Source organism: Scardinius erythrophthalmus (genome assembly GCF_964197995.2).
Source record: "Scardinius erythrophthalmus genome assembly, chromosome: 13".
In the NCBI taxonomy this organism is placed as follows: Eukaryota; Metazoa; Chordata; class Actinopteri; order Cypriniformes; family Leuciscidae; genus Scardinius; species Scardinius erythrophthalmus.
The window spans coordinates 27,353,789-27,379,780 of NC_138233.1; the positions used below are offsets into that span (position 1 = coordinate 27,353,789).

The following is a 25,992-nucleotide window of genomic DNA, read 5'->3' on the forward strand; positions in this document are numbered from 1 at the left end:
TATGTAATGATTTGGAAATTCCATAATAATTTTTTTTTTACTTCCAAAAACAAATTTTTTACAGTATTTAACAGTAAAATTATCATTTAAGTAATTAAAAAATGTCACCATAAATGTTAAAGTAACTTACAGTGACCATTTAACAGGTATTTACTTAGATATTCTTTAACACATTTTCGTTTTTTACAGTGTTATTTACCTTTTTTTTTTTTCTCTCTAATTGACCAGACATAAAATTTCTTCCAGTGGACAATAATAAAGCCAAAATAATTTTTAGGTACGACTTTTTTGTATGGCAGCGTAAAGATACGCTGCCATACAAAAATATTGGGTTGGTAAGATTTATTTCAAAAGAAAGGTTGTATTTATTTGATCGATACAGTACAAACAGTAATATTATGAAATATGATTACAATTTAAAATACATTTATTGCACAAGAAAACACTCACAGTTTCTTTAGAGAAGTCTTTTTTCAAGACTTGAGCTTGATGTCTCTTCTCTTAGTTTTCCAGGCAGCATTGAGTACTAGTGACCTGCGCTAGCAGCCATGGTCGTGTGTGTGTCTGTGTGTGTTTACGCGAGGCTGTCGCTGGAACTAGACGTTAAACACGGCCCTGACGCGGTCCATCCAGCTGCTCTCGTTCCCCTGGGCATCACTGTCTCCTGCTTCGCTATCAGTAGCGTGGTCAGGTGTCATCAGAAATACAGCAGCCATATTGACCAGCTCTTGCCCAGAGCAGCGGGAACACTTCACCTGAGCCGAGGTGACCTTAGGACCTCCAGCCATACGGAGGCCTGATGCGAGGATGAACGACTTGTCCTTACTAGGGTGGACAGAGTCCGCAGGGCACACGCTTAGAAGAAAAGAAGCAGATGAACACCAAAACAACTGCAGCCGCAATGAAAAAGCAGGTAACCTACAATGACCCCGGAATGAGGAAATGAATAAGAGGTTTGGGACTCTTTCAATGGCTCTTTTTCTTGATATGGAAGCAGCTTTGGTTTGGTCCCCATAGCAACCGTATTCAGACTGTTATAAAGACGACTGAAGACTTCTTGTTATCTCATGTAATGAAATGCACACTTTTTAGTGTTTCTTATGTCTTCAAATAGCTTTTATGGGCTCTGTCATGAGGCAATGAGAACAGTGACCATGCTGATCAACATGCTAGTCTTCTATGAGCTTCTGTGGATTTAGAGGAGGCTTGCTTCATCACGAGGATATCCTGAAAAAAGAGGTCAGCGGTTAATGAGATGTGGAACATTTCTGTTGCAGAAACACGAGCTGTTGGAAAGTGTCTTTCCTTTGCCTGGGCTATGAGGATGTGCTCCTCTGTTGCTTCCTGATTGATTAGACCATATCCTTATAGACCATGTCGATACACACACACACACGCAAGGTTGTGTTTTCATGATTTATAGGGACTTTCCATAGACATAATGATTTTTATATAGCACAAACTGTATATTCTTAAACTTTATATTCCTAAACCTAAACACACCCATCACAGAAAACCTTCTGCATTTTCAAAAAAAAAATCACTTGGTATGATTTATAAGCTAAAAAATAGACAAAAAATGTCCCCAAGGATTTTGGATATTGCCATCTTTGTGGGGACATTTTGTCCACATAATGTAGAGTTTACCTGAAACACGCACAAACACACACACACACATTTATTTTAGGTTTTCCTTGGCTTTTCTTTCTCTGCGAGACACCAAGTCAGCTGATTTGCTCCCTAATAACTGAAGAGACAGAGAAAGTCTCAAGGATTTTATCATGGTTTACTGTGATAAATCAGCATGACTAAATATTCAGTTTCTATAACCACTAAAGACATAGTTTTAAAAGTTAATTTACCAGCCATAAATATTTTCCAGACCAAAACTGTGTATTGATCGATTGAAAAGATCGACAGTTTTAGACTCGCATTTTCTGAACAAAGCACGTTATTGTATAATGCGCTAGTTTTTAGTGAAATGACAGGTGTTACATAAATGTCTATGCCCATTGTGATTTTGTTCTTCATTTTTGCACTTTGGATTTTTCACTTTGAGTTCTGAAGGTTTCTCTTTTTATAAGAATAAATCTAACCAGCTTTAGTGAAAAATGTCCTTTCTGGTCACACTTTATATTAAGTGTCCTGAACTATTATTTGTTGAGTACAATGCACTTATTATGTTGAAGTTGTATTGTAAAACACATGTACTTCAATTAAGGTGGGATACAGGTAAGGTTAGGTAGATAGTCAAACTATCATTTTGATGTTTAATGAGTCAAACAATCAGATTTGGTTGTATCATGAGTAGGTTAAAGGATAGGATAAGGTTTAAGGGACGGGTCAACAGTGTGATTATTGTTGTAATAAAAATTACTGACGTAATTACTTGCAGGAATTTTGAAATACAAGTACAATGTCAAAATATGTTTCGTGTAGAAATTTAATAAAACTGGTCTTGAGCTGTTTCGTAACTCTGAATCCATTGAAACATTATTTGCCTTGTGCTGTTTGATTCTGGCCTCTCATTTTATAAGGGAGTGTCCTTTATAAAGCGGATTAATAAAACAAGCACTGAATTCAGTTTGTCTGTCTTTTTTTCTACTTCCTGCTATCTAGTTTTCCACGCCTCTGACTTGCCCTTTCTGTCTTCTCAGCTGCAGCGTCACCGCGCATGTGGTTTTCCTCTCCTCGCGACACACAGGAAATGTTGCAGCAAAAACAAATTCAGTCACCTTTTCCATGCTGTTCTGAAGCCACAGTGTCTAAATATAGGGGCTTCAAAACACTAAAATAAATAGTTCAAACAATGGTGTTTGGGTGTTTTTAACCACTGGAAGTGTAAAACATGTCTTAGATTTGTTTGTTGAGGTTGGATTTGGCACGTTAGTTAGTTTCTCTGATCACTCCGAGAACTGAAGAGCTTGTAACTATCTGCATACTATAGGTGCACTTCAACACACACAGTATTTTCAACTGATGTTTATAATCAATCATGTTAAAATCATAGAATCATTCATAGAAATGGATTGAATCACGAGGATTGAATCATGCTAAATTTGTTGCAAATCTACATTGTGTGTGTATAGGGGAAGTTGACTCAAGCAATCATGGATTTGAGTCAAAAGTTCAAATCCAGATGTGTGTTTTCTCTGGTGTTTTCGGATGTTGACTTAAATGTTATTATGTTGAATCTGTTTCACTGTTTGAATGGTGCTTAAAAGCCTTTAAATATAAAGTTATGTACACTGTAAAAAGTGAACAGTTGGATCAACTTAAAAAAATTACTTCAATTGGTAACACCTAAAGAAATTAAGTTTTCTCAACTTAAATTATCACGTTTTATCGTGAAAAATGTGATAATTTAAGTTGAGAAAACTTAATTTCTTTAGGTGTTACCAATTTAAGTAATTTTTTTAAGTTGATCCAACTGTTACTTTGAAAAGTTTCACAAATCAGGGTCAATAAACTGCAATGTGTTAAATGAACTCTCCTGGGAAGTAACAGCGGAAACATTCAATATAAATTTTAAAGTATCTGACTATATAGAAAATGACTTGAGGTATAACTGGGGTAAACGGCTTGACAACTATCCCCAGTCTCCTCTTACATGAAATTATGTACATTGTGTGTTTAAATCGATCTGAAAATGTAAATTAGAATTGTATGAGTTCTGTGTTGTCACAGACGAAACATTAGACTATTAATTAGCTTTAAATCAAGTTAATTGTAGACATCTTAAATGAGACGAGACTTTCCATACTGGATATTTGTCACAAGAGGCAGCAATTGAGCCACATGCACTCAAAAAGTTTGTTTTGGTATCTAAATGGGTATATCTCCACATATTTAACTTTAATTGGTAAAAAGGACAAGATCCCTCCTTCCCTTTGAACTGCTGTCTATACATGGATAAAGGCCACTGGGTCAGCGGAGCCTTTAAGAAAGCAGATTAGATCTCATTGTCTGTGAGTAAAGAAAGCAAAAGTCACGCTATAAATAGCCAGATGTACACTCCTCTATTTGTGTCTTCAAGCAGCAGTGAGCGGATAGAAGTAATGAACCTGACTGAGGTGACTCTGGTCTCACAATGTTCAGAGCCTCCTGCCTTTGTTATTTTACAAAGGAATAGTTCACACAAAAATGATAATTCAGTCATCATTTATGCACCCTCATAAAGTCCAAACCCGTATGATTTCCTTTTTTATCTGTCGGAACAACAAAAAAAAAGGAGGTATTTCGTGGAGAAAATAGATATGTGTTGTAAACATGGGCTATTAAGTTCTAAAAAGGACTAAACAAGTAGCTTAAATGAAGTCCATATGATTCCTTTATTATATTCCAGCGCTTCTGATGCAATATGATGGATTTGAGTGAAGAGCCCGCCAAAACATAAACTATTATTCACTGAAAATCGTACACTCTGCCACAGCACTTAGATGTATATATTCAAATTTGACATGCCACTGTCACAGTCCAAACAACAGACTCTCTGCTTTTAAATATATAGAATCGGTTGTATTCTAGCTTCATGCATTCAGTTTTTATCAACACTTAAATTTGGGAAAAAAAGCAACATTTTGAGCAAAAAGCTGAGAAAAACTTGTTTTTGTTGAAGACTACATCTGAATCGGATCCTATACCTCATCCAGGGTCGACAGTTGATTCAGTAACGCTAAGGAGTTTTGATTTATATGCTGTTTAATGTTAATGATTGCGTTATTTTACATAATCGTCTTATTATTGCTTGTTTCTGCTTCTTCTTCACTTGTGTTTTGATCAGGAGATTCAGTACGATGTGTAATAGCGCCCCCTACCGTATAACAGTGAAAACGTGGAAAGCCGGAAAATTCCGTCAAAGAGTTAAGCATTGACATATTCACATTTGGCAGATACTTTCATCCAAAGCAACTTCATTTAGCATTCAAGCTACATATTTTTTCTCATTTCATGCATTCCCTGGAAAACCGTATAGTGTTTGAGCTACAGGAAGATTAGCTATAACAAACCTGTCACTTGACTAACTTTAAATATGCAGCGTCTGGCAAGATTTCGAACGAATAATGACAAAATTGCTGTGCACCTCTTTCTTTAAAGGATCTTCTAAAAGTGTCTTTTTATTTTATGGCATACTATGTTACTATTATAAAGACATTTGGAATAGCTCAAGCTCACTTAAAGGGATAAGGTACCTCAAATTCAGCTTAGATTGTTTACTCTGCTTTTACACTTGAGAGTCTCCTCATAAACACGTTGTGACAGAGTATCCATCATGTCACCGTATTACACATCAATGAAAAATAACCTTGGTTAAAGTAGTCTCTAAACAGCCATTGCAATATTGAGGCTATTGCCTCACTGCTATAACACACAAATTTTATTAAACACTGTTACCAAATTCAGCCAGCAAAACGGCATACAGCGAAATTACTCCTAGAGCCATTTTAGATTTAATATGGGCTCAGATAGTTATGGTAGTTTCATATTTATAGAGGACTTTAATTTGTTATTGGTCTATGAGGCGGCTGTTTTATGCTGATGAACAGTGTACTGTATAAAATTCCCCATGTGCTTGCTTGACTGTATCCCGGGCTGAGCTCTGCCATGTGGAGCTGGATTTCCCCTGGATTCACTCCAGTCTCCCCCACCTCCCTCCGACTCTGACTCGCGCTCTCATTCTTTCCTGTGCATCCGATTCCTCACTATGTAAATGACCAGTTGGCCTCCCCCAAGTCCTCTGGCATTTCTCATTCCTTAACACACAGAGTTCACAGCTTTGTATTAACATCTGACCTTTCATGAAGTGGCTGGCTTTGCTTTTCAGAGACACTCAGCTACATAAGCAACTGCCTAACTAGCACTGTGTTATGATAAAACCTTCCCAGAGGCTAATTGTATTGCTTACAGGCCCCTCTGCTCAGAAGTTCTCAGTTATGTTTCAGATCTCAGTCTCAGATGTTCCTCCTAATTCTGCGCAGAGGAAAAATAGTTGAGATACAGTAAGACTACATTAATATGTGTCCCAAACAGCAACATAGTGTCGGCCCAGATCCGGGCCACATCTGGTACATGTGGAGTCAACGCATACCAGATAAGGGCCGGATCTGGGCCTAAACATTGCTGCTGTCTGGGGTTGTAAGCATGGCCTGTTAAGTTCCAAAAAAAGACCAAAAAAACACCTTAAAAGTAACATAAATGTAGTCCATACCATTCCTGCATTACTTTCCAGCACTTCTGAAACAAAATGATGTATTTGAGTGAAATACAGTTATGCTTTTATCTAAAGCAACTTCCATAGGAATTAAGCTACATATTTTTCTCAGTTCATGCATTCATATGTACTTTAGAGGATTTGACGAGAGACATTTGAATTGAGATTAATGAACATTTAAATCTCTGTCTTTGGTGTCTTGGTGAGATATTGTTAAGATCTGTTCAACGCTATCTCACGACCAATTTGTACGAATTCGTACGAGTGAGTAACATGTGGCTGATTCGTATGAATTTGTACGACCTCACTCGTACGAATTCGTACGATTTGTCTAAAGCCCAGTGACGGTTAGGTTTAGGGGCGGGGTTAGGTGTAGGTCTTTCATACGAATTGGGAAACTCGTAAAATATGTACGATTTAGCAAAAATCTTACAAATTCGTACAAGTGAGGTTGTATGAATTCATACGAATTAGCCACCTCATACAGTTCGTACGAATCGGTCGTGAGACCAGGTTGGATCTGTTCTGATTGTCTAGAGGAGACACATTTAATATTACAAATCTGAGAAGGACCAAACAAAGGTCTTAATTTACTGTTTAGGAGAAACAATAAAATTTTTAAGAAATCATTATTATTTTTTATAAAAAAAAATTTTTTTACTTTTTTTGATCATTACCATGGTACATGAATATGTTAATAATATATTTACTACAGTTCTACCATGTACATTTTTTGTTGGTTCCAAATTCTAAAATATTGTTTAATGTTTCTGACCAGAAAATTCCTCAAGCAAATGTAACAACAGCACATCCAAGTTTTTTTTAATCAACAACACTCAGCAAGCATGCTTTCAGGGAATACTAAAACACAGGGTTTTAGATAAAACTTTGTAGTTTCCATCTCAACTGAGCTCCAATTCCCAGCCATCATAAATCTTCTATCTCAAATTATTGCGTAATCAGAGGGGGAAATATGATGCCAATAAAGAGCGTGAGCCGGCGGGATATTATTGGTGGGCGTTTATTCAGCAAGAATTATACAAGGATTTGCCATATAATTCAGAGGGGGCTATAGCTAGGTCTGGTGGGGACATTTATATTCACACCACAGAGATTGACTGATATTGCCCTATACGCTGTGCCGTTTTATTGCCAGTAAAGAGCTTTAGGGTGCGAAACAACTAGTCAAGCGCATGCTGATATGAATCGCGCTCAAAAGCAAATGTGATTTTGTAAATACTGAACTTTTTAACATTCATGTCCAGCCATTGTAATGTGCTAAAACAGCAGGATATATACAGTCACCTGCCAGGTTTGAGATTAGCATTTCTCTGTAATAATGAGACAGCCCTGCTGAGGACCGGAGAGCATGTAGGCACTTGTCCTGCACTTCACTGCAATCCAATCACAACCAGTCAGACGACTATTACACCTCTGTCACGTCAAATTTTCCATACATAAAGCTGTTAGTCAACTTGGCCTTTCGTCACAGAGCTAATGGTATAGCATTTGCGAAATTATTTGGCCTAAAGACTTTTCATTGGTGCTTTCAAACACAAGCTTTGTAATGTTTCAGTAAGTATTCATAGATTCAAGCAGAAATCTTGTTCAGGAAACCGAGACAGAATAAACAGAGCGCTCCATTGCAACATGATTTAGATTATGAATAAAAGCATGATTTTATTAGAGGTGTAACTTTTTCAACATGTAAATTGAGTCAGACAAGCGCAGACCTATTTCTGTTTCCTGATGAAAAGCATAAACCAGCAGTGTTGGCAATAGATCAAACCATGTTTTCATCAGATAAGTGTGCTTTTATCGTTTGGTTTGTCTGCTTGTAAGCAAGGTCACATGGCTGTTTTTTAGGATCTGACTTGTTGCGGTGTTGTGTGTAAGGCAGAGCTGTTTCCGCTTTCCACGCGTCAGCATTAGACTCTCCATTTCTGGGTTTGTGATATCACGGAGCACAGGAAGTGACATCACGTCCTTGTTTGTGAGGCCTGGTAATTGTGGGCTAGACGACAAATGACAGCTGTGCTGGAAAATGGATACGAGTGCGGTTAGAGGTTAGCCTCATAACCGTGTTGCTTTATTGCAGTCTTTCTGCCTTTTTCTAACAACAGGCTTAAATGTGTACCGTTTTTCATATGGAGACAAATACTGTGTCACATATTTAGTGTTTAAAGGCTTTTAGTTTGATTAAATCTACAAGAGCTGCCTTTGGTAACATGTATTGCAGTTAATACAATAAGCAACAACTCAGTTTAACGTTTTAAAAGTGAACCGTGTGTTCTTAAAGTTAGTTAATTGTAGAATAGTTATTGTAATCAAGTGAACTGAATTCAGGATATATGATCGGTTTATGTAAAACAGGTGTGGAACAAACAACAGCCTGTATACTGTACTTTCCACCACGCTAAGACCACAGGTGCAAACCTCATGGGAGGGTTTTTGCATAGTAAAATGGCCACAGCACTGGAGGGTTAGCATTCACTCATGCAGTGTGCACAATGGAAACTGTCACCTACTAGTAGTCACGTTTGCCACTTGACGTGTTGACCATTACTGCTGGAAATATATATATATATATATATATATATATATATATATATATATATATATATATATATATACGTATTGATTATAATTTTAACTGCAGTGTTATTCGATGGTAAATTTAAAGCTATACACTCTTAGAAGAAAGGGTTCTATCTATAACTTCATATATTTACCCTTTTAGGGGTTCCTGTCATGTGATCATTTAATGGATTTAGTTTTAATTAAACACAAATGTAGATATTTTTAATGAAATCTGAAAGATTTCTGTCCATCCATTGACAGTCTATGCAACTACCACTTTGACGCTTCAAAACGTTCATAAAGAGATCGTAAAAGTAATCCATATGAATCGAGCGGTCTAGTCCAAATTTTGAACAGATTGAATTTAGGCTTTTAATCACATATAAACATTGATCAGTGAAAATAAACAGAAGCTTAACCGAACCGGCTTGACACGTGATGTGAGAACACGAGATTGAACCTCATTGGTTCTTGCAGAAGCTCAAACGTGATGCGTAACACGAGAATGAACCTCATTGGTTCTCATTCGTCAAGCAAATATGCTTGAGCTTCCGTTTACCACAACTGATGTGCGAGTTGATGAATGTTTATATGTGAATAAAAGCCTAAATTCAATCTGTTCATCATATAAAACGATTGTGTCTCTTTAGAAAATTTGGACTAAACCGAATTCATATGAATTAGTTTTACGATCTCTTTATGAACTTTTTGAAGCGTCAAAGTGGTAGTTGCGTAGCTGTCAATGGAGAGATAGAAATCTCTCAGATTTCATCAAAAAGATGTTTACTTGAGTATCAAAGACGAACGAATGTCTTACGGGTTTGGAACAACATGAGGGTGAGTAATTAATTCCAGAATTTAAATTTTTGAGTGAACTATCCCTTTAAGTGTACTAAATTGCAACTTAATCATTACAAATGTGTAATTACTTAAATATATAACATACATGTCTCAATAAAAATTACTTTATATTTTAGTTGACCTTAAATCGGTGTCAAACTCAGTTTCTGGAGGGCCACAGACCTGCATAGTTTGATCAAACACACCTTATCCAGCTAATCAAGTCCTTTAGGCTTATTTGAAAACTACAGGCATGTGTGTTGGAGCAGGGTTGGAACTAAACTCTGTAGGACTGTGGCCCTCCAGGAACTGAGTTTAAAAACCGCTAGTACATGTGGTAGTACACTTTAACCTTTCTAAGAAAATATCAATAATTGTGAAATTACATATAAAGATGCAAATAAAGATGTCGAAAAAGCACTTTAACGTAAAGTCACATTTGTGCACTTTAGTACATATAACACACAACCGTATCTGCCCATTTTATGGCAAAGTAGACTAGTATCCTCTACAATAAATCATGTTTTCATCTAAATAAAGAAAGCAAAGACAATAGGCTTGGGTACCTTGGAGACCAGTAGGACTTCTTTGCCATGGCAACTGTGCTGAGATACGGTGCAGTGATGTGGCTTCACCAACACATTCTGTGAAAGAATGCAGAAAGTGTGTTTGCTTCTGTCTTTCAACATACTTTGCATCTCACAGCATTATATTTGAAAACCTACCTTTGAAAAAAAAAACATGTTTGATCGAGCAAATGTCTAGTAGTTCACACAAATAAAGTTGTTAACATCGTTTGACACTGTACGCTGTTCAACAAAAGCCGGTTTTTCCTTTTGAGTATATTTCTAAACACAGTATGTGTATTATAAAATATTATTGTGTGCACTGTTGGATTTCATCAGTAAACAATGGACATGTCAAATCAAGCTTTATCACGTCTTTAAAGCTACAGGCCTTGATATCATCAAACAGAATAAGACAGATCTTCAGTTTTTTCAATAGACGACAATTCTATTGCTTTTCTACAAGTTTAGGTACACAGGTATGTGTAAATGCACATATGTGGGTGTGTCTTTGTCTATCCTGCGTCTTTCCCTCACTCATATTCCTCAAACGATGGAGTGCAAAGCAAACACACACACACACCCACACACCCACATACATACACAGCAGCAGACATGGGATGAAGAGTGTGAGGTACCTACTGTGTGTGGCGAAAGCTTGTGTTAATTTCCTGTGGCCACAGAAAGAAGCGTCTGTATGCACTGCATTTAACAATGAGTTAAAGGGTAACTCAGGTCATGTGACTCAGATGAAGGAAGAAATGCCCTCAGTTGTTTTCTTCCTTCACTGTAGTTGTGCTATTCATTCGGCATTGCTGACATATTTTGCTCAAGGAAATAGTTGATTGATTTGTTGGAGGCTTAACCAAGTATGACTGATTTGATGGTGTGCCAGGCGTGATACACGCTACTGGTAAATCTGAGAAGAAACAGTGAGCTTCATGTCCCCATCGCTATTTAGGCGGATCTAATTGCAGCGCTTTAATATACAAAAACAAGACCATAATCAAACAAGAAGATAATCCACAAAAGCAAAATCACTCCCAACAGTGTGCTAACAACACCAGACAATGAGCTGAAAGAACTTATTCGCCAATATATACACAAGGTAATGAACTAAAAGGAAACAGGTGTGAGTAACGAATGAAAAACCATGGTAACCAATGATTAGTGGGAAAATGGAACAAAGGAAACAGAAAAATTCATTCATGAGTCCATGAAAATGAAACAAGAACTGACCCAGACAATAAGTAATATTTAAATGAGTAATATTAAATTAAAACAAGTTGTAATTTAAGTTGAAATGACTTAAACATCCAAGTTGATTGTACTTAAAAATTTAAGGCAGCAACTATTTTACAGTGTATATTGTAGTTTACTGTAAATGCTTGTCAGTACATTCGTCAGTACACTGTAAAAATATTTCACCGACAAAAGAAGTAATTTATAAAGATGTACTAAATTCCTACTTAATTGGATTCAGAAAAAGCACTTTAAGCATTTAATATAAATCTAAACTATAATACATTTTAATTTGATAGCAAATGGCATGCAATTCAAAGTTTAAGGATATTAAGTATATTCTTTTTTTCCCCCAAGTGTTTTATTTCTGCAATAAGAACTCTTTTTAAAAGTACTCTAAAGTGTATTTCTTTTTCACAAGGGTAATCCAGTGACCCACACAGTCTCGAGATCAAGAATGGAAGATGAACGAAGGAATGAAGTTATCAAACGAAATAAGTCATGTAAAGTTCATTTAACCCCGCCGGCTGCTTCCACTGCTTTTTAAAACACAATGACGCTCATGTATAGGTCACTGAAGAGGTGTGCCATAAGAGATGCAATGTGTACGTTCCCATCTTTCATCAAAAGATTTATTTGAAGGAGCTGTTAAGTTTGTACCCTAGCAAGCCCGGGGTAGAAGCTTTTCAGTGTGCTATCAAAACACAAGTCACGTTCTTCCCATTAACAGAGAACCTAGTTTTATGAGTTCAAAACAACAGCATATCCTAGTGTAGCTGTTTATGTCTCTTCTAGCCTTCAACTATAGGCTTTGTGTACATAGAAATTGTCTGAGGGTTGGGTTGGATGGTAAATTTCATATGGCAAATAGCGTTTGTTAATGCAAAAATATGAACGTACAGTTTAATATCAAAACCAGAGTGTGTCTCAGCTGTGGAATAGACCTTGATCAGTTTTTGAAGCGGTGGTATGGGCAGGCAGAGGAGAGATATTAGTGACATAACCCAAACAGCTGTCTCAAATCTGCATTATGATATATGCCTCCCAGCATCCCATAAAAACCAAACCATCTGCACAAGGATGAATTTCTGAACATCTCAGGCCAATGCCTCCAATTCACCATTCGATCAATACTAACAGTATTAGTCAATTAGTGCTCTGCTCCAACACCTAGAGCTGCCTTCCCAGACAGTATTTTAAGGCGTTATAGACTTGCTCCTGAAGCGAAACAGTAGGAAGTGTATAATTATGCTGTCTTCTTGGATACCGCTCTGCACTATATGAGTCCTTCACACATAAAGCAATCCCACAATACATTGCGACAAGCTCTGTGAAAAAAACCCAGACAATTCATCAATTTTAAATATAGTCAGTGAATAATGTGAGGCGCAATCCCACAATGCACTGCAATAATCTCAGTGGGAAAAGAATCTAATGTAACCCGAGTCACATCTTTCATGCACTTTGTGCGTGAAACGAGATTCGTCGGGAGTCTCGTCCATAAAAAGAATAAGGTTGTGATAGATAGTCATGACTTGGGATGTAACATATCCAATGAACCGGATGACCTGCAAAGCTTTTCTGTATACCATTACTGTGAACATTTGCCTCAACATTATCTCTCTGAACTATAGTGAACCACTTCACTAACCACCTTTGAGATCCAGACTGGAGCTGTTCTGACAGGGCCTTCTGATTTATTCACTCTTTTGGCCAGATTCACCACTGCTGTTGTGCTGTTTGTCGGGAGGATTTCGGGTTCACGTCTACCTCTTGCTTGTCATCGTTCATGACATGCTGTGTTCCAATGGTTATGATTATTGTATGATTCTGGAACACCGCCCATTTGTGGCTTGCAGACGCTGCTGAGTTACCTGCAGGCAATCCTGAATCGACAAGATCTCGTGGTCCAGCGTTCCAGCCTAACCTCATCTGACACTCTGTCCACTGGGTAGACAGTAACAGGTTGATACACACAATGTATCTTGAGGAAAAGTAAACTTCTAAAGGATTTAAAAAAAAAAAAAAAAAACTCTTCAAATGTATTCTCATTATTTGTATTTAAATAATGAGTTGTAGTTGGCAAGGGAAGCATCGCTACAGTATTATTGCCCACACTTAGGGTTAGTGTTTTATCAGCCTAGGCTTAATGGAAATACCAATATTATTGGAGTGGAGCATAAGCTTGATTTGAGAACAGATTAATATTAAATATTTCTGTATTGCCATACTCTTTCAGCAATTGCTATCCTATGCTAATGCTATCAAAGCTTTGTATTACCAGTTAACAAGTTAGCATTTACTGATTTGGCTAGTTAAATCTAGCCAAGTTTTGACTTACTAAAAATATTTAAGTTGAGATTACATGAAATTTTACCAGGGTGCTTTTTGACTTGAAGAAACTACTAATCAAGGCCTATAGCAACCAACTGGAACACTGTAGCAATCTTATAGCAATGTGCTAACAACCACTCAGAACTCCTCAGCCATTCATCTACCACCCAATACACACAGACTAGCATCAGCTCTGAGTTTTGCATGGGAAAGTACCTCACTTTTTCTTCAGAATATAGATTTGTATTATTAGAGAACGACATTCATCTCTAAATAGACTATAAAAGGGAAATGTGGTAGCTCATGTTGAACTGAGAACAGTGAAATATGAGCCTAGCAGGAATCTGGAAGTGTCTGTCTTCAAATGAATGTGGAATCACACCCAGTTAAACCTCTCAAACAAAAATCCAGCCAGCCAGTTTTGCCACTACACTGCACTCCCAGTTTACACTCTGTATTACCCAAGCACAGATGGAAAGAATATTGCATAAGAAACAACAAGGCAATGATCCATTAAAACTGTACCAAACCATGCAAGTCATTCGTTTCACTTCTCTGTTGTTTCACACCAGTTACAAACATTAGCTAGACATTTATTCCACGGTAAATGGTTCAATCTTATACTTCGTACATGTGGCATAACCATTCATGCATGCGAAAAACTGCTCAAAAGTGACTTGATTTCATCTTATTTTAGACTTTTAGAACCTTTTAGGTTGTTCTAATCTTTTCAAATATCTGTTTAGATTAGCAAACTAAATGTGATGCAGTTATTTTCAGGAAGTTCCCTTAAATGTAACAGATAGGCCTCAGGTAGTGGTCTTCTGACACATATCTGAACCTCCTTTTGTTCTACACATCAAACATAGCACAAAAGCAGGCAATGACTCAGTTGGGGGCAGGTCTCAGAGGCTGGCTTTCTGTCGCTGCCTCGTGGGCTCTGGTAATTGTTTTCCTGTCGCCTGTAACCTTCAGCTGGCTAAAAATCCCAAGAGGGCAGTGGCTTCATGGCATTTGTCATATTAATGACACAAATGTGTGCATCAGATGTCAGGACACACTGTAAGTCGCGCTTTAGGGCCTACTTCACAGTCATGACAAACATGCAGTGGTTAGTGGCTGATGTAGATTAGTGTGTAACAATTATCCTCAGGTTAGGTGGGGCAGAATAATTTAACGGAGCATATCTAGAACACATACAAATGTATATGTCTCATAATATAGCATGTCTTTTTGGTTTATATAAACACACCGCTTGGAGACACGCTTTTTAATGTTTTTGAAAGAAGCCAAGCTCACCAAGGCTGCATTTATTTGATCGAAATATACAGTAAAAACAGTAACAATGTGAAATACTATTACAGTTTAAAAGAATTGTTTTCTATTTTAATATATTTTTAAAAAATGATTTATTCCTGCGATCAGAGCTGAATTTTCAGCTTCATTACTGCAGTCTTCAGTGTCACATGATCCCTCAGAAATCATTCTAATATGATGATTTTCTGCTCAGTAAACTTTTATTATAAATGTTGAAAACAGATTAAAAAAAACATCTTTTGAACAGTAGTGTACACCAAACACTCAAACTAAAACTTGAGGTTTAAGTTAATATGAAATGACATCCACATTACATTTGTGTAATGTGGCGTAATTCCAAATTAAACATGATATTCAGTGAGAATTTTTTTTAGATTTGATTTTATCCATTGAGAATTGATGGATTAAAGGAATAGTTCACCCAAAAATGAAAATTATCCCATAATTTATTCACCCTCAAGCCATCCTAGGTGTATATGACTTTCTTCTTTCAGCCAAACATAATCAGAGTTATATTAAAAAAATATCCTGGCTCTTCCAAGCTTTATAATGGGAATGAATAGTAACTGAGATTTTGAATCATCCATCCATCATAAAAAAGTAATCCATACGACTCCAGGGGGTTAATAAATAACCCTGTTTAATAAAAGTTTTTTTTGTAAGAAAAATATCCATATTTATAACTTTATAAACTATAATCACTGGCTTCCGGCAACTGGCTTCTGGAGTTCTCTGACCCAATGCATGACGTATAACGTAGCTTGTCTTCCCTTATATTGAAATACTCCAACATTTTTCTTTAAAACTTCTCGTTTTAGACTTCTGAGTGTCATTGGGCTTCTGAGATTACGTAGACAAATCTTTTTTGTTTGATGGGGATAATAAAGAATCATGCACCATAGGCCAAAAACATATATTTAGAAAGTATGAGTATAGGTAGGATCAATTTTGACTTCCCATTGGCTTTCTACACTTTTTAGATGAATTCAAAAATAATTATAAATAATTAAAAAAATGATCAGTTTGCTATCTATATTTAAAGCCATGTTTTGCTAACTACTCTTTGACTAAAGCCTTTAGGGAGTCACAGCAATACAGATTTACTCTGCTGTATTGAAAGGCCTAACCAGGCAAAACCCAGATTGAGTAAACCCTTTAAAAGGTTATTGAGCCAAACATATCAATACATTATCTCCTTCTTGCAAACACATTTATTGCAAGTGCTATATACAGCAAGACGCCACATTAATGGAAGATAAAAAAACATAGGGTTTACAGTCTGATTAAGAGCAACAAAGATAAATTTGCTTTCTCTGTATGTCTAATAAGGCCACTCATCATGCCTCATGATGCCACTCACCTTGATCAATATCCATTCAAGCAAGACCATAACTATTCACAAGAGTCTTTACTATCTTTGCCAAATCTAAATCAAGAGAGACCATTACTTAATTTCTAAAGTCTTCTCTTACCACCATCATCAGCATCATCCTCATCTCGAGCACCTGTACCACCATAACATCCATGAACTCCACTCACTTTTCTCCTGAAGCTAGAATAACACACGCTGCTCTTTTGCTCCATCCTCCCTAAATCATGTAATAGACTGTCAAATACTCATTTATCAGCCAGTCATCCTGTCTGCTCCTCTGCCACCCCTGACGGGCTCACCTTTATGCTGATGATGGAGATGGCACAGGTTTGGGGTGGGGTGGGGGGGGGGGTTGTCAAAGGTGGGTGAAGGAGAGAAAGAAAGAGAGAGAGATAGAGCATCTCCATCAGGCTGCCAGCCAGAGCCAGTGATTAATTCCAGCAGATGCCTGGTATTTGCCTCGGAACGTGGGGGTGTGAATCTCTCTCTCTCTCTCTCTCTCTCTCTCTCTCTCTCTCTCTCTCTCTCTCTCTCTCTCTCTGTACCCAGGCTGGCTGGCAGATTTTAATGAAATATTAACCAGCAGGAGATAGACCGAGCGAGCGAGGACAGACACAGGCGTGGGCCTCGGCGTAGGTGCGAGGAGAGCCGGTCTTTCATAACAAGGAAAAGGAGAAACCCCCTCTATTCGAGTATATATATACACACACACACACACACAAGGCAATAACACATCAGGTTATACAAGCTACCCAGGCTGTCCTGGATGTCCCACATCTTCCACCCCCATTCCCTGGGAAGGGAACACCCTCCCACTACTCCTGTTAAACTTATAAGTGAGTCACCAACTGCCACCCCGTTTTCTTATCTGAGGTAAAGATGTTGATCATTAGAAGGATGACATTCGCCTGCATCTCTCTTCGAGACACCGGTGCAATTACTAGCCTACATCAAAAAATTAGTTGTCTATCTGTGATCTTTTCTTTCTCTTTCATTATATTCAAGTTGTGATAATGTGTTGTTGTTGTTTTTCTTTTGGCTTTTTAGAAGATTTCTAATTTGACATAGGGCTGTCTTCATAATCTTTCATCGCAATGTAAAAACCTGCTTCACCTGTGAAACTACTTTTCTTTTTGGCTGACGTCACAAAACCTTCTTAATAAACTGCTTTTGTGAGGAAACAGCTCCTAAATAAATATCACACTGACTACCTGTTCACTAATCTTATGTCCTTCATGTCATTTTCAGTTGAGCCAACTTTAAAAAGCTGTTATTTGCGAAGTCACAAACAGGTAAAACTCTGATTCCCTGGCATTATATGATTTATGAAAGTATCCCATTTAATAGGCCTATGCTGTACTGTCTCAAGGTTTATTTCTGTGCAATTTGTGTAATTTTAGACAACAGTAGCCAACTACAACATACCAAGTTAACTGTTCGTCGGTCCCTCACAGCCTCGTTTACGTTCGCGTTAAATTAAAATGGCGTGTGCTCTGACTAAGTCTATTGAGTCAGCAAAGTTACATCGATCTCCCTGCCAAAGCCACGGCGCACTCCCTGCTCTTCTCCTCAATGTACAGAGCATCGGTACACCACCGGCGTCCGGAGAGCAAACTGCAGCGCTTATTTGCATGGGTGTCTGGAGTTGAGTGACAGAGAGGATCCCTGTGTATCGAGTCCGGGACATCCCCCAATTAAACAGATCTCCGCTCTCCTCTGTCAGCACCCTCCATCCATCAGTGCCAACGCGCTGGCCGTGCACCGAATAGCCAAGTGTGATTTCCTCATCAAAACAAGCAATCGAGTTTAATTCAAAATAAATAAAACTAGAGATTTGTAGATAATACATATAGGGATATACTTAATCGGGTATCACCATAATATACTCTTAGATTTTGATATTTAATAACCTACGTCATGCTAAAAATAAATAAATAAATAAATAAATAAATAAATAAAAAGTTGAGTTTGGGCACTTTTCAGCTGGTTAGTAGATCAGCAGTGTAACACAGCAGTCTTACACACTAGATAGATAGATAGATAGATAGATAGATAGATAGATAGATAGATAGATAGATAGATAGATAGATAGATAGATAGATAGATAGATAGATAGATAGATAGATAGATAGATAGATAGATAGATAGATAGATAGATAGATAGATAGATAGATAGATAGATAGATAGATAGATAGATAGATAGATAGATAGATAGATAGATAGATAGATAGATAGATAGATGTGTATTGAAACATTATATTAATCATATTACAACGACTTATAATAATAGTTTTGCAACAGTGCCTAAATTTCCAAATTATGGAGTTGCACAAATCAAAACACAAAGTATGCTTTCGTTTTAGCGTCTATGGAAAACTGCTTATTGCACGTAGGAATAGGCTAGGCTATATTCAGCTCGCAATGAGATCAGTTCGTCGGAATAAATAAGCTTTTCTTGCAGGAGCGTGAGCGTTTGTTTAGAACTAGCGCAGCAATAGAAAAGGCGAGTTTCAGAACGCATTAAACTGCCTGTGCTAATGTTGAGATATCGTAATATGCATTTTTGCACTGAAAGCGCACTGTTGTTTAAGTATTGAGAAAAAAGTTCTCCCTCATAAATCTTGGAACGGGCGAGGCAGCATAGTGCTGACATTAGTTATTGTGCGGAGCGCTGGACTTCAATTGCACCCAAGCCTCCCTCTCACTGCCGAGCGCCGATCAGCGCTACATCAGGAAGCTCCAAATAAGGGCATGGAAGTGGAAACCCACCGGAATCAAACCTTATGTAGTCACGACCTTATATGGCATGGCGGAGCGGGATCTTCCGGCCAGGGCTCTGCTACAGCGCAGACGGGAAACCCGAACATTTAGCGAGACTTTTGAGGAGAAAAATGTAGACATGTGCTTCTCTTTCTCTCAGAGAGACACTGCACTTACTACACAATGATTTGCTGTGGAGGAGGAACAGGCATCTCCCCTCCATTTAATGCACAGACTTAATGTTTAAGCTCCCCAATCTGCTTTTTTCCTGTAGCAAACGTCATGTGTCCTCCACTGCAGTGCCTAAATATGGGCTTCCTCCAGTCCAAATATGGACATCTACGTCACGGCAAGAGGATATATAAAGGAGTGGGGATTCTCTGAGCTGAGAAAGAGCCTAGAGAGCCCAAGCGATTCAGCACTAGTGCAGACAGCCGAAAGGGCAACACTTGCGCGATATATATATATAGGCTATATATATATATATATATATATCCAAATACATTTTGACACATTAAATAAATGTGACAAGTCAATTCAAAACAACAACAGAAACAACACAGCGATCTAATTTGCTGAAAAAGTGACATTTTGAAGAAGGGAATGATCAGAAGGGACATTCAGAATCTCAGCTATTTCATCTGAGACGTAGTGGATTTGTTCTGCCTCTTTGGACAAACAACACGGAGAAAAGGGAAGGCAAACAAGAGGACAAACTGTGAGAGTGAGGAGATCAACCAGAGAAGAAGGAGATTCAGACATCGCAGCATCTTCACATTTGTCGTCCCAGAGGGGTCAGCTGCTGATCTCTCCAGCACACTTCTCTCCTCTCCGAGCACACTCCAGAGAGATGGCTGCAGCCAAGACAGAGATGCTCCTGCCCGCTCTGCAGATCTCCGACCCCTTGAGCTTCCCTCACTCCCCCATGGATAACTACCCCAAGCTGGAGGAGATGATCATGCTGAACTCTGCAGGCACCCCTTTCCTCAATGCCTCAGCACCTGAAGGCACAGGATTTGGCTCTGGGGAGCCCGGGGATCATTTTGATCACCTTACTGGAGGTAAGCAGAAAATCCCTCTTGATTAAATTGCATGCTTGTTTCATACAGAGAATTGTTTGCTTGTGCATGAAAAAAAAAAAAAAAAGATAGAAAAAAGAAGCACTTGTTTGAATAGTTAATAAATGTGTCTTCATGCTTTATCTGGCTTTGTTTAAATGGAAAGTTATTGGTTTAAGAGTTATTGTAATAAAATAATATGCACTGATGTAAAGTTTAAAATAAAATTGTAACAAAAGCTGGCAGCAATTACAGAATAGTCACAGTAAAATCATTTGAATGAATGAGGCATTTCAAATTTGCAGAACAGCTTAATTTTAAACCCAGTTTATGAATCATTGAAAGTGCAGAGTGAATAAATATAAGCTGTGTGTGAGGGGAAGGGAGATCGGGATGACAGTAATGAGAAAGAGAGCACTGACTCTGAGAGAAGCGCACATGCAGATGGTTTAGCTTGCGCTGGCTCTTGTCTCCGAGGGAGATCGGCAAATGTGTGTGTGTGTGTGTGTGTGTGTGTGTGTGTGTGTGTGTGTTTTGTTGGGGGTGGGGGGGTAGTCCTGCACTCCATCAGCACCTGCTGCTCTGTCTGAGATTGTGGGAAAATGCAGTTTCGACAGCCAGCAGGACACCCCCATCTAAACCTCTGGGATCATTTATGAGCACTCAAATTTGCTCAAGACAGTTTAGAGTTAACTAGCAGTGCTATGGTTTTTAATCCACTCTCTCTCTGTTTTGTGATTGCTTTTGCAGACACGCTTTCAGAAATTGCCATCGAGAAATCTATGGCAGATCAGACCTACTCCACCCAGCGGCTGCCCCCCATCTCTTACACGGGCCGCTTCACCCTCGAACCCGCCACCAACTGCAGTAACAGTCTGTGGGCTGAGCCACTGTTCAGCCTGGTCAGTGGGCTGGTCGGCATCAACCCACCCCCCACCTCCATTCCATCCTCGAACTCTCAGGCAACTCTCCCATCTTCATCTTCTTCGTCTTCCATCCCCTCTTCCTCTTCGTCATCCACATCCAGTGCCAGCCTGAGCTGCTCCGTCCACCAGAGCGAGCCCAACCCCATCTACTCAGCGGCGCCCACCTACACCAACTCCAGCCCAGATATCTTCCCTGATGCTGGCACAAACTTCTCCACCACAGTGGGCACCTCACTGCAGTACTCTTCATCGACATACCACAACAGCAAGGCCTGTAGCACCAGCTTCCCTGTGCCAATGATCCCAGACTACCTGTTTCCCCAACAGCAGAGTGAAATCAGTTTGGTGGCCCAAGACCAGAAGCCCTTCCAGACGCAAGCTGGACAACAGCCTTCCCTGACGCCGCTGTCCACCATCAAAGCCTTTGCGACTCAAACCGGCTCTCAGGACCTGAAAAGCGTCTACCAGTCTCAGCTCATCAAGCCCAGTCGCATGCGCAAGTACCCTAACCGGCCGAGCAAGACACCTCCCCACGAGCGCCCCTACGCTTGTCCAGTCGAGACCTGCGACCGGCGCTTCTCGCGCTCAGACGAGTTGACACGCCACATTCGCATCCACACCGGTCAGAAGCCCTTCCAGTGTCGGATCTGCATGCGCAACTTCAGCCGCAGCGACCACCTGACGACCCACATCCGCACACACACCGGCGAGAAGCCCTTCGCCTGCGAGATCTGCGGCCGCAAGTTCGCCCGCAGCGACGAGCGCAAGCGCCACACTAAGATCCACCTGCGGCAGAAGGACAAGAAGGCAGAGAAAGGCGGCGCAGTGCAGAGCTCAATTGCCAACGTATCCATCTCAGCTGCCTCGCCAGTGTCCAGCTACCCCTCTCCCATCACTTCGTACCCCTCTCCGGTCTCCTCCTTCCCATCCCCAGTGAACTCCTGCTACTCCTCACCGGTCCACAACTCCTACCCCTCCCCTTCCATCGCAACCACTTACCCCTCGGCGACCAGCAGCTTCCAGACGCAGGTGGCCACCACCTTCCCTACCTCAGTGGTCAGCAACATCTACAGTTCTCCTGTCACCACCCCACTGCCCGACATGCAGGCCACGCTTTCCCCTCGGACAGGCGACATCTGCTGAGACTTTTTTTTGTCCTCCAAGGCTCTCTCTTGACTCAAAGGAACAGAAAGCATCAGTGAGTTCTAAGTCCCCTCTGCAAAAAGCACTTTTCTGCCCATGCTCCCAACATGGCTCAGTTACAAAGCAGTCAAGGACTCAGCAAAGACTTTTAAACACAAAAGGGATTTTTGTGTCGTTCTCTCCCTTCGAATCCTATCCTTTCAAAACGAGGCATATAAGACTTTTAAACGACAAACAAAAGCAACAGGCTTCGGCAAGTTTTCCCTCAGACTGTGCGTGTACAGACGTACTTGCGACACAAAGCGGCTAAAGGACGTTGATGGTGTAATCGAAGCCTGTGGGCTTCAGGCTCAGAAGCTTGACTCGACAGGTGTACAGTTACAAAAGACATTTGAATAATATACATAAGCTACAGTATATTGTACATGTGCCATGTTTCCTTTTTGTTTTTACTTTTTAGTACCATTGTTGTGACAATTGATTTGAATATTTGCATTGTATTCTTCTTGAGCAGGGCCATATTTTATAAGATACATTCTGTATTAAGTAGTAAAAATGCTGTGATAAGTTCTTGACTTTGTTTGACTAGAAGCACTTAAGTATTCTGACGCATGTGGAAGAGTGATGTTAGTTTTCTCTTATTTTGTAAATATCATCCACTGGTACTATATTTCTCTTTCTCAAATGTGACAACAAAAACCTGGTAAATGGAGGGGAAAACATCAGAAAAGAATCAACCACAAATCTTCAATTTTTTTGGTGCCTTTTGTGAAGCCTTGCAGATGTTTTGACAGATATCAGCGTGTGGATGCATTGCATCTAGCCTTAAGGTGTAAGGGATTTTGTTTTCTCGTTTCTTTTTTTTTCTATATTCAGAAAGTCATTTCAAGTAAACAAGGGAAAGGATACGAGGGCACTGCATTTCTTTGGGATGTAAGCAAAAAAGAAAACTATAAACTATATTTTTGTAATGGAAATGTACATATCTACATCTTGAGGAGTTGGAATGCTGTAGTTACCTACTGAGTAGGCATGGGATTTTTTTGTATGTTATTTACATGCGGTCCATTATTTTGTTGTTATTTTTATTTTGTATTTGTGTTTGTTCGAAAAAGTGACTGTTTATGGCTTCTAAACACATTGAATGCGCTTAACTGCCAATGGGATATTTGGTGTACAAGATATCCTTCAAGAACAGAACTATAAATAAAACATAAATATATAAATATATACGTTGAATCCCTGTCGTGCTTTTCATCGCTTAGCAACAGGTCTCGATGAATTTTTCTTTAGAGAGTGAACACACACACACACACACACACACACACACACACACACACACACACACACCATTGCATATTAAAAAACAATTTACTGTAATGTCATTAAAAGCCTTTAGTTCATGGTCTCAAGTTACAAAATGTAAATTCCTAAAAAATATTATCATAGACTGACAGCATAAATTCATAATAAAAGGATATGTGATATAGCACGTACTGAATAATTTCAGTACCTCAGATTAATAATGACAAAGTTTCACTAACAAAAAGTGTATTTCAGATTTATATATATATATATATATATATCTCATTTGAACAAGTCACGTCCTTCAGAACAAAAAAGATCAAAACTGCAATATAACCTAGAGCAAGAAAAGAAAAAAGAAAATTGCCACGAATTAAAATTAATAAATAAAAACTTGACATCAAAAATATATGTACTGATGCGTTCTTTTGTTCAGAAGTTCGGCAAACTGAGAAGCCAATCATGGAGTTGATACGGCAGATCAGATTGTCTCTCTTTATTACTTATCAAAAGAGCTTCTGGGCGTCATGAGAATATGTTATCAAAAGATAGCATGTACGAATGTGACTGGATGCGCTTGGGGCTTAATTATACATAGATAGCAATCTTGTAAAATCAGTCGACACTAATAAGACGCCCTTGTAATGGGCTTCCGTGTCTATTGAGTTTGTCAGGGGGGAAAAAAGTCTCAGTATCGAAGTCGCTTTTAAGAGCGAGGCAGCTTTTGCTCGATTGTATGTTTTACCTTCCCACATCAGTGCCTTTGTAAAAGAAAAATAATAATCTGCTCATACTAATTTCTCTGCCACCAAAAAGATCAAATGAAAAAAAAAACTATTTTCTTTCCATCCTGGCATCCGAACACACTTTGTTTGCTCGTTACAGCTCAGTTAAACTGTCATGTCAAGCAAGATACAAGTTTTATGAGATGCGAGATACAAGAACAGATTTAATGTGACAGAAGTTGTGGGTGTATGTAAATGTGTAGCATGTCTATACATTTCTTTCCTTGTTTATCATAGTGAAAAGCCAAAGACCATAAAGGCTGATTATCTTACTACTGTGGATAAACATAACATAACATTAGTGAACAGATGAGAAAGAACTTAAAGTTTTTAGTTTTTTTTTTTTTTCATCAGATGTTATAACGCCACATTGAAAGCTGGGCCAATTGAAGCTTGATATGTTTAAATCTCATACTTCTAGGGTGTGTCAGCTGCTCTGGGATGGAAAACTTGGCTTGTGTTTGTATAGGGGGACTTTCCCAAACTATGAGGCAATATCAGCCCAAAAGATGAAGCCACAGAACAGCACCAGATTCGAACGCATCTAAAAGAGGGATAACAACCGTGAGACAGAGCGAGTCGAAGGGAAAGAACAACACAAAGGAAAGTAATTAGGGTAATTGGTCTCATAATCCCAAATTGACTCTCTACAAATGTCTTCAGTGAGACAGACGTTGCCTGAATCTGATGTCAATGAACCACAAAAAAGGAAAAGCTGTTCGCTTGTTCATACACACCTATTATTTTACAGGGTCACTTTAATGGACATTCATAGTCTCCTGGGGGTCTCAAACAAGAAACCCTCCCCCGCTAAAAAGACCAGTTTAGACCAGCATAAATTTCCATTCTGGTTCACTGTGGCTGAATCCGAAATTGCCCCCTATACCCTCAAATATAGGGACCGAAACCATAGTGGACATTATTGAGTGCACTCATTCAATCCGATGTACACTCAACAGCTGTCCGAAATTCACGTTGTCATTCACTCCTTCAAGTGAACAGTATTAGTGGACTAACGTAGGGAATAGTGAATGAGGGTTTAGGGGGCGATTTCGGATTCAACCTGTGTGTTTCCCGAAAGCATCGTTAGGCAACTATTGCAAGTTCCATTGTTACCAACATAGTTCAACGATTTGTTGTTTCCCAAAACCATAGTTCTAATGAACATTTGCCAAAGGCATTGCAAAGTTGTGTGATAAGAGACACAGCTCTCCACTTGTGGTTAGAAGCACAGTTTCTTAGCATGACATTGACATGACATGGCAAAATTCGCAAGCTAACATGCAGTAAAATCTACACTTTTCATTTAACATCTTTTAGCTTGTCAAGAGAATGCAAGTGCCGTTTTTTGAAGAGTATGCATGTGCAAATGTGCTTTAGTAACCCGGATAATGGCGTAGAGGGAAGCAATGACTAAATAATAAAGCATCTGAAAATAAAGCAAAACAACAGAGAGCAAAATGTCCTTTATTGCCATGTTTGTTAACTTATTTACAGAATTTTAATCAGACATTTATTCGATCCTGAATCAGTTAATTTGCAGAAGTTACTA

The 25,992-nt window shown here is 38.9% G+C and overlaps 1 protein-coding gene and 1 long non-coding RNA gene across 2 annotated transcripts in view; one reads left to right on the top strand and one right to left on the bottom strand.

The window, feature by feature from the left end:
- Window positions 1-212: 212 nt before the first annotated feature.
- The window catches only part of LOC308700686, a 37,338-nt gene continuing 11,558 nt past the window's right edge, over window positions 213-25,992 (bottom strand). The window contains exons 2-3 of the long non-coding RNA XR_014031335.1: window positions 10,198-10,275; window positions 213-1,227 (exon numbers count right to left, since the gene is read on the bottom strand). This is a non-coding gene — a long non-coding RNA (uncharacterized lncRNA). The remainder of the gene's footprint in view (window positions 1,228-10,197; window positions 10,276-25,992) is intronic.
- egr1 (early growth response 1) lies at window positions 19,928-23,580 on the top strand. The gene is made up of 2 exons (XM_081383543.1): window positions 19,928-20,284; window positions 21,032-23,580. The coding sequence occupies exons 1-2, from the start codon at window positions 20,074-20,076 to the stop codon at window positions 22,348-22,350; spliced, it is 1,530 nt and encodes a 509-aa protein (XP_081239669.1). The 5' UTR covers window positions 19,928-20,073; the 3' UTR covers window positions 22,351-23,580.